Source organism: Carica papaya, chromosome 5 (assembly GCF_054855325.1).
Source record: "Carica papaya isolate Zhongbai chromosome 5, ASM5485532v1, whole genome shotgun sequence".
Lineage (NCBI taxonomy): Eukaryota > Viridiplantae > Streptophyta > Magnoliopsida > Brassicales > Caricaceae > Carica > Carica papaya.
Genome location: NC_142313.1, coordinates 34,991,179 through 35,007,111, shown reverse-complemented (window position 1 = coordinate 35,007,111; position 15,933 = coordinate 34,991,179). Strand labels below are relative to the sequence as shown.

The 15,933-nt window shown below is 31.3% G+C and overlaps 2 protein-coding genes across 3 annotated transcripts; both read left to right on the top strand.

The window, feature by feature from the left end:
- The first annotated feature begins 2,910 nt into the window (after positions 1 to 2,910).
- On the top strand, positions 2,911 to 7,744 carry LOC110817622 (shaggy-related protein kinase alpha). Of its 2 annotated transcripts, none has more exons than XM_088220373.1 (13): positions 2,911 to 3,123; positions 4,276 to 4,465; positions 4,567 to 4,659; positions 4,759 to 4,818; positions 4,984 to 5,256; positions 5,562 to 5,636; positions 5,772 to 5,828; positions 5,922 to 6,062; positions 6,148 to 6,198; positions 6,450 to 6,545; positions 6,658 to 6,741; positions 7,060 to 7,162; positions 7,623 to 7,744. In XM_088220373.1, the coding sequence occupies exons 2-13, from the start codon at positions 4,352 to 4,354 to the stop codon at positions 7,682 to 7,684; spliced, it is 1,209 nt and encodes a 402-aa protein (XP_088076499.1). In that variant the 5' UTR covers positions 2,911 to 3,123; positions 4,276 to 4,351; the 3' UTR covers positions 7,685 to 7,744. The 2 variants fall into 2 exon arrangements, with proteins under 2 accessions (XP_088076499.1, XP_088076498.1); XM_088220372.1 differs by having other exon boundaries at positions 2,912 to 3,123; positions 7,244 to 7,723.
- Positions 7,745 to 12,855: 5,111 nt separating this feature from the next.
- Positions 12,856 to 15,623, top strand: LOC110817630 (Pectin lyase-like superfamily protein). The gene is made up of 6 exons (XM_022046258.2): positions 12,856 to 13,888; positions 13,991 to 14,158; positions 14,305 to 14,349; positions 14,451 to 14,658; positions 14,741 to 14,822; positions 14,908 to 15,623. The coding sequence occupies exons 1-6, from the start codon at positions 13,220 to 13,222 to the stop codon at positions 15,410 to 15,412; spliced, it is 1,677 nt and encodes a 558-aa protein (XP_021901950.1). The 5' UTR covers positions 12,856 to 13,219; the 3' UTR covers positions 15,413 to 15,623.
- Positions 15,624 to 15,933: the final 310 nt, after the last annotated feature.

Genomic DNA, 15,933 nt, shown 5'->3' with positions numbered 1-15,933 from the left:
AACTCAACATTTACCTTTCAGTTGGGGCAACCAAATGACCTTTTTCCTAGATTTTTCGAGCTCCATGAAGTTCATCTTGGTGTTTTTATTCCATAGTGACAATACATAAATCTACCCATTGTAGTGATGTTTGGCTTCTAAAGTGTCATAACACCTACTAAGTTTGATGAAGTAGATATTAGTAGATTTTTACTAAGGAAAAATATACATAAACCATTAAAACTATTCTCATTGTCTTAATATCCATCTATTCCCATTGTCTTAATATCATGTGTCATTCTTGCATTAGTTAGATCTTTTATCAATACAACAAACACAATCTGTATATTCTCACTGTCTTAATATCGTGTGTCATGCTTGCACTAGTTAGGTCTTTTAGCAATTCTTATCATCTCCACTTTGCATTCCATCTTACATTGTCTCAATCAAATCTCTTGAATATCAATATAAAGTCCACCATTGTGGTGTCCATTAAACTCCTCTATTTGCTTAGTTCTTTGCATATTCTAATATAGTGTTCATATTCATTAGTAAATCCCTATAATATTTCGAGTATTCTAATTTATTTAATATTAAACTAATCTAGATTAATTTTTTTTTCCGTAATATATAATGTCACGTGACATCTGATACAATATCTATTTGCGTATATGTAAATCAGAAAGTGCAATAAGTAATTAGATATGATATGTAATATCAATTTTAATAACATTAATAGTGAGTTAAAGAAGGAGACTAAATTATTTTTTTTTTCAAATGCATGTGGATTAATTTGACTAAAATTTGAGATAAAGATTGATTTGAATAAATTTCAATAATATAAGAACCAAATCTTCATTTTTTGCTTATAATATTTCATAAATGCTACTATCCAATTTATCATTTCAATCCTTTAATATATCTTTTTACTTGTTTATTGTATTGAGAAAACTATTTAAACAAAAAACGTGTTATATATTTACTAATATAATAAATAGAATAAATTGATATAAAAAATGCAAAGCACGAAGAAACATTTAAATCAACATTAAAATTTTAATATAAACTTAATAATAACATTTACACGTAATACTTTCATATATATTATGTAGAAAGCACACATAAAATAATATGATAAATAATTTAAACTTAATTAAATAATAAATATTAATTAAAATATCTATAATTTGATATAATATTTAAACATAATTAACGCAAAAATATTATGAGAAATGAATTCATAATTTTTTTTTTCGGTCATACTTTTTATACCAATAATAGATTTAGAAACAATCAATATTTTTTTTACAGAATTTATTTAAAAATCTATATTCAATTTAAGTACAAGAGAATAAAATTTATTTTCTGAAACAATAAAATTTGCTTTTTTTTTTTAGAAAGAGTTAATTGAAGTAAAACTACAAATAAAATGAAAAATATATTAACAAGATGTATGACCAGTTTGAGTGAGTTGAGGCAGAACAACTAACGATTTTATCCATACCTATCCAATATTTGTTTCAATTTTATATATATATATATATATATTTAATATCTATATTCAGTCTGTAATTAATTTAATTCATATCTGTCCTATATTAATTTCAAGTTTATAGCTCTTTGTCTGGATTAGTTTCTTCAATCCATTAATTATGTTGCATATATGGAGTGGATTAACAGGGTAATCCACATGCAGATTGTATACTGTATTTGGATTTGAAATTGAGCTTTGATAATGGGTTTGTCTAATGGAATTGAATTTGGCTAATAACTAATGATAATAAAAACCCCTGTTTAAAATATGTTTTAAAGATAAAATATTTAGTAAAATAAAATTCAAATAGAAGATTTAGGGTAAGATAAATTTGGATGAGAATAAATAAAATTAATTGGGTTTAGTAAGAATCTGACAACATAACATAATAAAGTAATTTGATTATATAATAAAAGAAAATAGTTTAAGAGTCCATTTTCTTGGGCGGCGAAGACGTGCATTGAAATTTTCAAGGGCAAATATTTTTACCAATTAACAATCAAAGGGCATGGCATGGCATGGCATGGCATGGCTTGCAGAAAGCTTGAAATTTGGGTTTGACAGTTTTGAGGCAGCCAGCCAAATTGCAATTAAAGAGATGGACTAATTTGGTTTGGTCAAATTATAACTGGTGGCATACGTTTCTTGAAAAAGAAATTATTTTATTTTGAAAAGAAATTAAGTGGTTGAAATTTGAATACATTCCATTTAATGTCATTTATAACTTGGGAGTATGAATGTTTTTTCTTTTTTTTTTTTAAAAAAAAAAAAAAATCATTTTAAGACATTTTTAGAATAAATTGCAACTTATATATATATATATATATACGTGTTTGTGAAAATAGCTTGTCTTTTTAACCATCAAAATATAATGGGATTGGCTTTTGTGAATAATCTTTAACTTTTTAAAATTTTAAAATTTATATTTTTTATCTATAAAAATATGCAAAAGTTGTATATTTATTCAATAAATAAAATACAAAAAAAAATTAAAAATTAAAAAATACTAAAAATAATATTTAAAAAAGGTATTTGATTGGGAGATTAATTTTATAAATGAATAAAAATTTAAAAAAAAAAAGAAAAGAAATTAATAATGAAAGCAATGATGAGGGAGGTTGAAAGAAACATTGAAAACTTTGACTTAATAAATTTATTTCTAAATATTTTGGATAATTATAAGAATTTTTCATCATCTTTATCACAAATAAAAAAAAGAAAAAAAAAAAAAAGGAAAAAGACAAAAAGTAAAATTGGGAGAGAGGAGAGAGAAAAATAGAGTGTTGAATGGTCAAAAAGAAAAGCAGAGTTAGATACTGTGTAAAGACAGCAAAAGTGGGGTTAAAACTTTAATTAAATAAATAAATTATTTTACATAAATGTTTGGGCTTTTGACTACCAACTTCTCTCAAAACCATAACCAATCCTCCCCCCAACCCTTCACTACCCAACATTTTCTCACAAACCAAACACCATCTCTCTCTCTCTGTACTCAGCAAGGTATCATCGACACAGACCAAGCAAAACTATTTACCTCTTCTACTTAAGATCCGTTGTTCAACATCATGAATTGGCTTTACGCTACTCGCTTATTCCCTTTCTCAGAATCGGTAATTTTACTTTTTCTCCCCCTATCGTGGATTTTTTTTCTTTTAAGTGATTTTTTTTTCCAGCTGACGTTCTTCTTCTTCGTTGATCTTTAGATGAATGTTTGCTCTCTTTGATTTTCGGGTCAGGGTGTTGACATTTTTGCTTGATCTGTGCATCTGATCCTGTTTGTAGGGTTTTCCAAGCTCTGTTCTGTTTGGCTGGCTATTGCGCTATGCTTGGATTGTCTTTTGATTTCTGTTTTTAAACTTCGCTCTCCTTTTTTTTTTTTAGAGCAATCAGATTGTTGGTAGAGGTCTAAGATTTTTTTTTTCTCTCTCTCTCTCTCTGGCTCTCTCTTTTAATTTCTTTTTTTTTCTCCCTGGAAATCTATCTGCTTTTTCTTTCTTGTTTTTCAATCCTACAATTTCGTTTTGTTAAGTCGCGGCTGGAAAATGATTCGCGTCTATGGTTAGGATGACTTGATTCTCAGAGAAGGAAATCTAAACTAATTTAGTATACTAGTTCAACTGCAACTTTTCAATACTCCTAAAAATTACTAGTTACATTACATTTAGCTCAATTAAGGTAGCCCTAGTTGAAATTTGGTAATTTCATATTGGGAACTTAGTTCTTTTTAGGCAAACAATTGTATACAAGATAACCTATTAAATAGCCGAAAAAACTGGATCCTTAGAGAGGTGGATGTGCTGAGTAAACTGTTATTTTTTTATTTGAACATTATTGGTTTCGTGGCAGGGGAATGTTTGGAAGAGTTTCAGTACATTATGTGTATTTACATTAATAAATGAAAACTGTCTTCGAGAATTTCTTTTGCTGTCTATGCTGATAAGTTTGTCATACATTAAGGTATCCATTTATTTAGAAGGTTAGTTTATTTATTGTTTAGTTCTTCAGTTATGCAGGCCTATGGAGTTCCCCTCTTGGCTGTAATACTCCTTTCTTTTTGTTTGCATTTGCACAATTTTGTTATCAGGCTGTTTGTCATGAAAATTTGCATGATCTATCTGATTGTGTTTAGCTGCAAATACTTATCATGGGGCAAACTAGTTAAAAGATTTTTGTTGGTTCTGCCAACTAGTTTTATAAGGCTTTGTAGTATTGTATGGTTGATTTCCCAAGTCAAATCATTGATATCTTCAAATGTTCTGCAGTTAACTCATTGATTTCCTCACTTGAATCGAAGAGATAATTTGGAAGTCGAACCGCTCTGTTATCTGTTGTGGGCTAATGGCGTCTGTAGGTGTGGCACCTGCTTCTGGTTTAAGAGAACCTAGTGGAAATACAACTGGTGTTGATAGGTTGCCTGATGAAATGAATGACATGAAAATAAGGGATGAAAAGGTAACAACATTGCTTTTTTATTGTTTCCTAACAAGTTCAGGATTCACATGTTTCTTCTGTTTCCCAATTGCCTGGCTGTTCATCTACTGAATGTTATACAGGAAATGGAAGCAACTGTTGTTGATGGTAATGGGACGGAGACAGGTCATATAATTGTCACTACCATTGGTGGTAAAAATGGACAACCAAAGCAGGTGATTTTTTTTTTCTATTACTGTCATCCATCAGCACAACTTTAGCTCTCTTCTTCATCAAACTTAATGGTGATATGATTTACCTTTAAATGATTGTAGACCATTAGCTATATGGCAGAGCGTGCCGTCGGACATGGATCTTTTGGAGTAGTTTTCCAGGCAAGTCATTTAATATTTTATGAATGCTTATTTCATGGTTGTGGTGGTTTGCATTTGAAAAGAGTCTAATAGACTTCTGATTTTAAGCCTTTTTTGGGCCTAGATTTTACACTGTATGATTTGGTAATTCTAAGTCTTCTCTTGCTGCTTTATGTGTCCATGCAGGCAAAATGCTTAGAGACTGGTGAAACGGTTGCCATTAAAAAGGTTCTTCAAGACAAGAGATACAAGAACCGGGAATTGCAAACAATGCGTCTTCTAGACCACCCTAATGTTGTAGCTTTGAAGCACTGTTTCTTTTCAACTACAGAGAAAGATGAACTCTATCTTAACCTGGTACTTGAGTATGTGCCAGAGACCGTTCACCGGGTGATTAAGCATTACAATAAAATGAATCAAAGGATGCCGCTGATATATGTGAAGCTTTATTTTTACCAGGTATGAGTTGGCAGCACTAGCAGACTTACATTTGATATGAGTTCATTTTGTTTTTATCATTTCTTCTGTCTATTTCCTTGTAAGTCTATAATTTATTTCCTTACCTTTTATAATTAATTTTACTATTTTCCCCTGTTCCCTTTTCTATAACAGTTGCTGGGAAAAGTTCCTAATTATTTCCTTGAATTGGAATTTCCTGCGCTGTCTCTCTTCCTCTCTCAATGGAATTTCTTAATTGAAAATGGAAAATTGCTGATTCATATTAGGTTGTGCATCTGACTTAGAATTATTTTCCTTATCTACAGATTTGTCGGGCACTTGCTTACATCCATAATAGCATTGGAGTGTGCCATAGAGACATAAAACCTCAAAATTTGTTGGTATGTTACAAAAGAAATTTGCTTCCAGTATTTTGTTTTCCAATTTTATATCTCTGTTGGTCATTTTTTTGTGCTACTTCATTTGTGCTTTTGTGATTATTTTATCTCCCTAAATTTTCATTTTGAATATAACAGGTTAATCCACACACTCACCAGCTGAAACTCTGTGACTTTGGAAGTGCCAAAATTTTGGTTTGTATTTTGGCAGCCAAGAGTTGTTTATATGCTTTTTGTTGCATATAGCTGTCTGTTTATCATATGCGAATTCTTGTGTGACTTTGACAGGTTAAAGGAGAACCAAACATTTCTTACATCTGTTCTAGGTACTATCGAGCACCAGAACTTATATTTGGTGCAACTGAATATACCACCGCTATTGACATCTGGTCTGCTGGTTGTGTTTTGGCGGAGCTACTGCTTGGACAGGTTGGCAACTTTCTGTATATGAAAATAACCTTTGTTGTTTGCCATATTCATACACGTGACAAATAAATATTTATTTTGATGCCAGCCTCTCTTTCCTGGTGAAAGTGGTGTGGACCAGCTTGTTGAGATAATCAAGGTAATTTTGATACTGGTCTAAAGTCATGTTCTAATTTGGTCATGATTTTGATTCTGCAGAATTTATGAATCTTGTTCTTTAGTGGAAAACAGGTCATATTCAGTTGGTATTTATTTTCATTCCAAAAGAAAAGATATTAACCAAAATGATTGTCTTTCTTCAGTGCTTCTGAAGGAGCACCAGAGCTTATTTATTCTATATATTGTGTGTTTATTTTCTTCTATTGACAAAAAAATATGATTCTTGTGCAGGTCTTAGGTACACCAACAAGAGAAGAAATAAAGTGCATGAACCCTAACTACACTGAGTTCAAGTTTCCCCAAATTAAAGCTCATCCTTGGCACAAGGTACTAGGGACTATGGGCACTTTTTTTTTTTGGAGGAAGCATGAGCATGAAATAATGACTCACCAAGTCACCTAGAATGTCTCATTGACAGTAATGTATCATTTTGATTCAGATATTTCACAAGCGTATGCCACCTGAAGCTGTGGATCTCGTCTCGAGACTACTGCAGTACTCTCCTAATCTTAGAAGCACTGCTGTGAGTATACAGTTTCCATACAGAAACTTTAACCAATATTTTTTTCTCACTTCTCCAAATTTTAATCTGTGATTTTCCAAAACATTTGCTTTCTTTTCTATTCTCATTCAGTAGAGATGTCTCTGTGTCTTTGCACGCATGTGCACTTGCTGGATAATTTTGATAAGCTGCATGCATGTGTCTTGTCAATTGGTGCATGTCATTTTGTATAATAGGATTTTCGACTGTGGAGTACATTGGCATTTGGATTTTCTTCTTTCTATCAATGTTCTCTTCCTTGGTGTAATTTTGACAAAATAATTCCTTTTTTTCTTGCAGCTGGAGGCTCTGATTCATCCATTTTTTGATGAGCTCCGTGACCCCAATACCCGCTTGCCAAATGGGCGTTTCCTTCCTCCACTCTTCAACTTTAAATCTCATGGTATGCAACCTTATAGAAATGCTTGTCTATAATTTGTTTGTTAAAATAGAGTTGTATTGACCTATGATTCGTGTTGTCCAGAACTTAAGGGAGTTCCTACAGAGATGCTTGTTAAGCTGATACCTGAGCATGCAAGAAAGCAGTGTGTCTTTCTTGGCTTGTGATGCAGTTGGTTGTAGGTGAAGTCTGCTTTGCAGAAAAATGTGCCTGCCTTGGGTTGTGATGGGGGGGGGGGGGGGGGTGGTTTGTAGGTTTAAGTCCTGCTTCTCGCAGAAAAAAATGTGAAACCGTTGTAGAGGGATAGCTAGTGGGTGGCCTATTCAAGTGCTTATGAGGACTAAGGAGAGGCCATGCTCTCTGTTTTCCGCCCTTAAATGTTCATTTTGTTCTTATTATGGTTATTATTATTATATATATATATTCTTAAGAAATATTTTTGGGACTTTTTTTTTTTTTGAAGAAAGCAGATTGGAAGGTTCTGCAAAGTATGTTGATATGATGTCAGTGGAACCCGTATTTTGAATTGATGACAGAAGAAATTGTAACAACCTGTTTGATCCATTGAATTGTCTTAAAACCTAATTTACTTGGTCGTATTAGATTCAGCTTGAGGTAATGCAGATTTTGTATGCATGAGGTGTGGAGGCCAAAATTCTTAGGGATTTATGCGTCATGCTTTCAATTCTTTCAGCAGCATCTAATTTGTTTATGAGAATTCACAAGGCGGAGGTAATAACATTCTACTTGTTAAAGGCTTTTGTATTTATTAGAAATCCTATAACAGTTAAAATTATCTGATTAAATATCTATCTAAAAATTGTCTTAATTAAAATGACATGTGTAGACAAATATTTACCTATTACGTCTTAAAAGAAAACTTCTTTAATTATCTTTGGTTATTTTATTTCCTTCTACATGCAAATTGGGCATGTGTATGAATTTTTTTATTATTCTGTTTACATACTTTATACATTTGAAGGAATCACTTGTTTTATAACAAAAGTTAGCCAGTCGGAATTTGATAGTTAGTACGGTTTCTAAGACATTATTTAGACCATGACTAGTATTTGAAAACTTGGTTCCATCTCTTGTAAGGAATTTTTTGTTATATAATTTCAATAGTTTCTTTTGGATTTTTCATGTAAAATAGGAATTGATGGCTTAATAGGATATTACGTAGGTTTTTATAAAAAAAAAAATCCCTGAAACCATTGACTTGTTGCTCAAATCAACCACTATTTGAGTTACGCTTACTATATTGCAATATAAAACACTTTGGTCCGTTTGAAAATTTGGCATTAAGTATGCTCGGAGGTATATATTGTGCAAGCACGAGACTTAATTGATGACACTTTCAATTTTACGTTTGTAAGTTGAAAAAGTTTTCGTATGGTTTGAAATAGATGTATGTATTAAATATTAATTTTTTTTTTTTTTTTTTTTTGATTTGGAACTTTTACAACTCCAAATCAGATATGTCAATAATTCATTTACGATTTAAATACACTATTTTTTAGTTTTTTTTTTTTTTTTTTTTGCCTATTCATGATTTGATAATAAATTGGAATAATAAATTATTCACTAACTCATTCGTCAACAATTTGTCACACAAATTATCACTCAAGGATCTTGGTAATCTTGACTATTTCTTGGGCATTGAGGCCACTACAACAAATGAAGAGTAGTTTTTTAACAAGTACAATTCATTAAAGATATCCCAAAACATACTAACATAATGGGGTTTATTGAAATTATCCTATCACCACATAAGATAGTTTCTACTCTTGCTAAATTAACTATGTGTCATTAATATTTAGTTTATCTCATTAGTATAAAAAGTTTATACAAATTGTAATTACAAATGCAAAACTCATATAAAAATGTTTACTAATTTCTGGTAACTTAAAGTGTGTATAACTACTCATTTCAACACTGTAATTTTAGTTAACTAGTGTTTTGAGATATTTGATTAGAGAAATTGAATTTCAAAAAAAAAAAAAAAAAAAAAGAGTCAACATGGTTGCTTGGTCGGGTAAAATAGAAAAGAAGCAACATGAGTTTAGGGGTTTGAGCACTATAAATTCCTTTATTGTAATGTGGTCCAATTGAGTAGCTACTTATAAGGTGAAGGAATATGAGAAAGCAATTACTTGTGGTTTGAAATGACTTCCCACAAAAAGAAAAATATAAACTTTGATTCTCAATCAATTAAAGACAAAAAGAAGGAAGAAGAAGAAGAAGAAGAAGAAGAAGAAGAAGAGTCATGCTGTCACCGACCAATTTAACAACTCTATCTCTCTCCAAGAAAATAAATAAATAAATAAAAGAAGAGACTAAAGCAAAAATAGCTTCCCATTTAAACCATCAACCCACTCAATTGGTTTAAAAGAAAAAAGAAACAAAAACATCTCCAGAACTTGTTTCTTCTGCTCCTTAGTGCTTCAAACATCATTACCTTCCTCATAAAAAAACAAAAAAAAAAAACAATTTACTTGCGTTGGATTAATTTTTGGGTTTCAAAACATTTGAAGTTTTACCGGAGTGAAAAGATAATTATCTAACTGTTTTTACAAGTAAAAATAAATAAAAACGTGAAATGCACTATCACTTGCATTGTGCATTATAAAAAAAAAAAAAAAAAAAAAAAAAAAAAACTGAAACAATTAAATAATTTTTTAATAAAAATTTATATATTTTATTAATCAAATAACAAGATAATAATAATATTTTTTTCTTTATAAAAAAAATTATATAACACAGACTTTTATTAAATATATATAAAATTTATAACTCAATTATAAATGTATAATTTCAAAATTTAAATATAAACATTCATAAAATATATATATATATATATATATATATACTATATTCTTAATTGAAGCTCGACATCCAATTCGTAGAAATAGAGACAAAATGGGACTTGAATCAAGTGGAATAATTGGAGTACGAAATTCAGCTATTTCGGCGTATGGAATTAAACAAATTGAAAAGTCTCCTCCTTTACCACTACTTGGTCCATGACTTTGATTTTATTTAAAGCAAAAGTATCTGATAGGTGAGAAGACAAACCAGTTTGCACGCCCATGGAATTAATTAATTTAAATTATTTTTCATAAATTTACTTGAAAAATAAACTAAACTTTTAACGTAAAGTAATATAATTAAATATATATATATATATATTTTTTACAATCATAAAACAATAGAAAAATTTGAATCGGAAATTTTTTACATGTGCAATTGCAGCATGCAGTGGTTCCTTGGCGTTGGGTGGTCCTCTAGTTTGCTAATTCTCAAGTGCGTGTTGTGCTCAACTAGGTTTTATTTTATTATTATTTAATTTCTTAAATTTTTATACTAAATTATTTTAGAGTATTTAAATAAATAACTATTATGTATATATATATATATTGGTAAATAATTTCTGTATGTATATTACCCATATTGAATGGATAACGTAGAAAAAAGAATCAAATAATAATTTTAGTGGTAAAATAATAGACGCCCACAAAATTGAAATTGAAAAGCTGTGGTGGATTCGCCACTTCAAACCGAAAGATAACCACCCAAATCTCTTAACCCAGTAGTAACTCATTTGGCCGCCACACACACACACACACCCACATACTAGGAGAATGGTGGACGACGATTGCTTAAAAGAATGTTCTTAGATTTCTGCTACATACATACATATATATATGTATAGATACGTCACACACCATGTGTTGCAGTCAAGTCCAATTTCAGTTCTTCACCCAGTTGGATCATGTTGAGAACGAATGGTTAATAAGACTTAAATTGATTGGTTTGAAAATGCCAATCAAAATTTGCAAGTTTTAGATGAGATCAGTACTGGATTAAATTTTCATACACCACCACTTTCCTAAATCACAATTAAATAAATTATTAGTGGTGGGGTTATCTTTTATCTTGAGCATCATAAATTTATCTTCTCTTCAAAGCAAAGATTTACACTAATTTTGATTTAGAATTTTTCTTAACTAAACCACAATTTTGTAATTCTAGAAGAAGATTTTGGATTTAGACTACCTAAGTTTTTTTTTTTTTAAGATGGTTAGGTTAATCATTTATTATTATTCTAACATTTACTTAGTTAAAGAATTAAATTTTGAGTGTTTAGAATTCTAAAAGTTAGTTTTAGATAGTTTGTCCGTAATAATTGTATTTTTATATAAAAGAAAAATTTTAATTATGCAAACACTAAAATGTTTATGATAATTTTAGAAATTAAAAATAAATATATATTTCAAAAGATCTACACACGTATAAAAAAGATAGAATACGTATATAGGAGGAGACGTTGGCCTAGGTGAATGACATTGGACAATGCTTCAATTAATGAGTGCCTAAGGCTAGTCACAATTTGGAAATATTTTTATTTTGATATTTTAAAGTTTTTTGCAAGGGGTCGAATTGTTTCCTCACCAGTTGATATTCTCTAGAATAACAATTTAGAATTTGCTTTTAAAGACTGAATTTATTCATTGAAATATTGAAGTTATGGTTTTTAGGTCGGAGATTAAAACTTGAATAAATAAAACATTTCAAAGAGAGATTAAATGCTCATTCACCGATCATATTAATTAATTTAAAGATGATGATAAATAAATATATGTATATATTGTGCACATTCTAATAATATTAATTAATTCAAGAATTAATGTTTGAATAAAATAATATAAAAATACATATTTTTATATATTCTAATCAAGTTAATTAATCTAAAGATAGTTTTTTTTTTCCGAATAATTATAAGATATTAAAAATAACATTCAATTAATAACACGCACTCAGACTTAAGTACATAATTTTTTATAAATAAACGAAAATAACAATTAAATAAGAGTTGATATATAATTTAAATATAACGAGTAAATAGGTAATACAAAAAAATATATACATTCGACATATTTTATTAATAATTAAATTAATATTTTGTATTATATATTTGATGATACAAAGAAAAAAAAAAAAAACAATATTTTATCTTCAAACTCCTGTTTATTCCTAAACTAAATTCTAGCCACAAGAAAAACATATATTATATTGTTGCTGGTCATTCATATGTGATGTAGGGTTTTAGTGGAAGAGCCGTGGCCTTTTCCCCAATTATTTTAACATTTATATAATTGATATGATACCATGAAATGGTATCATCCAACCTCTCCTGAATGAGCATACATTTTATATTTAGTTAGGACAAGTATTAAATGAAGGACCCTATAGAACGTGTTAAATAATTAGTGATGATTGAGTAAACTTCCTAGAATCATGTATGCACATATATACACATGATATACATTCACATGGCTGGTGATTAGCCTGTCTTGAACTCTATATTACATGTATAATTTGGATTGTTTACTTAGAATAAAACGAAATATGTTTATGATGATGATTAACTCAGACTAAACGGAAATTACAGATTTCAAGAATATATAGATGGATGACATATATGATATATAAAAAAAAAGGGTTGGAAGGGGAAATAAAAAGAAGAAGTAAATTAATAAAGATGAGAAAGTTAAAAGGGAAAATGTATAGACGGGGGACCGATGAAAGTGAAAGTTATGGGAAGAACATGGGGGGAGTGCTTATGGACAGTCCACGCATCTCATATCTTTCTTATTCTCTTTCTGCCTTTGCTTTTTCCAGAACGCTCATTCCACATTCTCCCTCTATGGAATTGGTCGGTTAATTCCCTCCATTAAACTATTCTCTAAGCTCCCACTATCCATCTATTCTATATATATGTATATATGAAGACTTCACTTCACCCTTTCTCCTATAACTCACTTTTTAATCTCTCTTTTCTCTCAACTTGGTTTCGCCTCCTAAATATTTATATACACATATAATCTTAATCTTTACTCCTTTACACTACATTATTTAACACTTTAATTCCCATATAGTAGGCTTCATATAGAACTCATCTTGATAGTGACCAAACCTTGCAACTTGCCTGATTCATCTCCTACTTTGTTTCATCAGTTCAACATCAGACTCCTGATCACCCAATTACTTCACCCAATAATGCTGCATTGTCGTCTCTCTCAACTTTTTCTCTGTATTATAATTTGTTTTTTCGTTTGCAGCAGCCATGGCAGACATCACCATACCAAGCACAAGCACACTCACGGCCATCATAAAGTATCCTACATCTCGGAACCTCCTTCTTATCTCCCACCAGAGTCTGCCCTTTCCCCAGATGACCCACCTACACCAGAGGTCACTGTTCCTCCTCCATTTGAGGCCACTACTCCTCCACCTTTCGATGCCACTGCTCCTCCACCGTTTAAGCCCACTGCTCCTCCACCATTTAAGGCCACTGCTCCTCCACCATTTGAGGCCACTGCTCCTCCACCAAACCCAACTACTACTTCTCCTCCACCGACTGCTCCTCCACCAAACCCACCTACTACTTCTCCTCCACCGAAGGCAAGTGCTCCTGCACCAGAGGCAAGTGCTCCTAGTCCTAGTGACAATGTTAATGATAACTACTCCAGCGGCATTTTTGACGTGAGGCGTTTTGGTGCTGTTGGCGATGGAGTTACAGACGACACAGAAGCATTCAAGTTGGCATGGGACGCGGCTTGCAGCAGCCAGAATGACTCCGCAGTCATTCTTGTTCCTTCTGGTTTCTCCTTCCTCATTCAATCCACAATTTTCACAGGTCCTTGTCAAGGTGGCCTAGTCTTGCAGGTATTTATATATACATATTTATATGTAGTGGTTATAAACTTACAACATGAGTAAAGTTCATTAATTAACTAGTCGTACGTTCTTGTGATGACTGACGAGAAGATTGATGGTACTGTTATGCCTCCTGATGGACCCGAGTCCTGGCCCAAGAATCTCAGTAGACGTCAATGGCTAGTGTTCTACAGGATTAACCAAATGTCACTACGAGGAGGTGGTGTAATTGATGGCAGAGGACAGAAATGGTGGGATCTCCCTTGCAAACCCCACAAGGTACATACATATACGCTTATAATTAAACTATTAATCTTCATATACGCATATTTATGAATGTATTTTCTTGTTTAATCTACATTTAAATATTGCAAAATATCAATCCCACAAACAAATATTCACTTGTATGAATTATAATCCAACAGGGAGTTAATGGAACAACACTACCAGGACCATGTGATAGCCCCATCGTAAGTTGTCTTGACTTTATAATAATGGCTACTTTTTGTTTTTTTCTGAAGTGGGGATTAAAAAATATATGTATATAATTTGTATTATTAAAATCATTCAGGCCATAAAATTCTTTATGAGCTCCAACTTGAGTGTTCAAGGACTTAAAGTGAAGAACAGCCCCCAGTTTCACTTCAGATTTGATAACTGTAAGAATGTCCACATTGAATCCCTTCGCATAACAGCTCCTGCTTTAAGTCCCAACACCGATGGCATCCATATTGAGAACACCAATAATGTTCAAATCTATAATTCTGCTATCTCCAATGGTAATTACCTTACCACTCCCATTACATGAATATATATTATAATGAATAATTCATTCAATTCTATTTGTCTGTATATACACAGGTGACGATTGTGTATCCATAGGATCAGGCTGCTATGATGTGGATATAAAAAATGTCACTTGTGGTCCTAGTCATGGAATAAGGTACTAGTACTCCAAATTAGTCAACAATCTGTATATATTGGTAAATTTATATATGATTATTAATTTTTGTGTTTATTCTACTCAGCATTGGGAGTCTGGGCAATCACAATTCGCGAGCCTGTGTATCGAACATAACAGTTAGAGATTCGGTGATCAGACTTTCGGCTAATGGAGTAAGAATCAAGACATGGCAAGGTGGATCAGGCGCTGTATCAGGAGTGACATTCAGTAACATCCACATGGAGAACGTGAGAAATCCGATCATAATCGACCAATTCTACTGCCTGACAAAGGGCTGTGCTAATAAAACATCCGCTGTTTTGGTATCGGATATACAATACGAAAGCATAAAGGGAACATACGATATTCGGAGTCCGCCAATGCATTTTGGGTGCAGTGATTCAGTGCCTTGCACCAATTTAACACTGTCTGATATTGAGCTTATGCCTGCTCAAGGAGATATAATGTTGGACCCTTTTTGCTGGAATGCTTATGGTGATTTACAGACTCTCACTATTCCTCCAGTTTCTTGCTTGATGGAGGGCACACCTAGCTCCTCCTTATTGGACAGTGTCATAGGTTACTGCTGACTCAATTCATGTAAAGCAATTTCATGAATTATATAATATATATGCATGTATGTGTAAATATATAATATAATCCAAAGGGAAATCATGGATGTGTGTACCATGATCATATAATTGTAAGTGCGAGAGGCTATTTTGGTTAGCTCTCCATTCTACGAACATGCTATGGGTGCATGTATCGTTAAGCTATATAAGTTTAGTTGAGTTAATTAGACTGTGACTTTAGCTTCCTGATCTTAACTTTATGTTCAATTATGAGTTATAAATCAAATTCACATATATATATTGTGTTTAAAGAGCATAGATATATGAACCAATAGATTTATTAATTAAACTAATTAATTTTTTAAGGGAAAAGGTACTATCATCCAAATTAATCTTACTTGATCGAGTACATTAATATAAATGTATGTACTATATAACCTATATCTTATATATACATATACATATAGAAGCTACTTATATATAGGTTAGTCTAGAGATGAATATATATAACAAACAAAAACTTATTAAGCAATTATAAC

What these genes read in the sequence shown, in the direction of transcription:
- LOC110817630 (XM_022046258.2), top strand. Translation starts at nt 13,220, where the DNA reads ATGCTGCATTGTCGTCTCTCTCAACTTTTTCTCTGTATTATAATTTGT. An exon ending in TCCCTTGCAAACCCCACAAG is followed by an intron (nt 14,159 to 14,304) that starts GTACATACATAT and finishes ATAATCCAACAG; the next exon opens with GGAGTTAATGGAACAACACT. An exon ending in TAATTCTGCTATCTCCAATG is followed by an intron (nt 14,659 to 14,740) that starts GTAATTACCTTA and finishes GTATATACACAG; the next exon opens with GTGACGATTGTGTATCCATA.
- LOC110817622 (XM_088220372.1), top strand. Translation starts at nt 4,352, where the DNA reads ATGGCGTCTGTAGGTGTGGCACCTGCTTCTGGTTTAAGAGAACCTAGT. An exon ending in CTAATCTTAGAAGCACTGCT is followed by an intron (nt 6,742 to 7,059) that starts GTGAGTATACAG and finishes TTTTTCTTGCAG; the next exon opens with CTGGAGGCTCTGATTCATCC. An exon ending in CTTCAACTTTAAATCTCATG is followed by an intron (nt 7,163 to 7,243) that starts GTATGCAACCTT and finishes CGTGTTGTCCAG; the next exon opens with AACTTAAGGGAGTTCCTACA.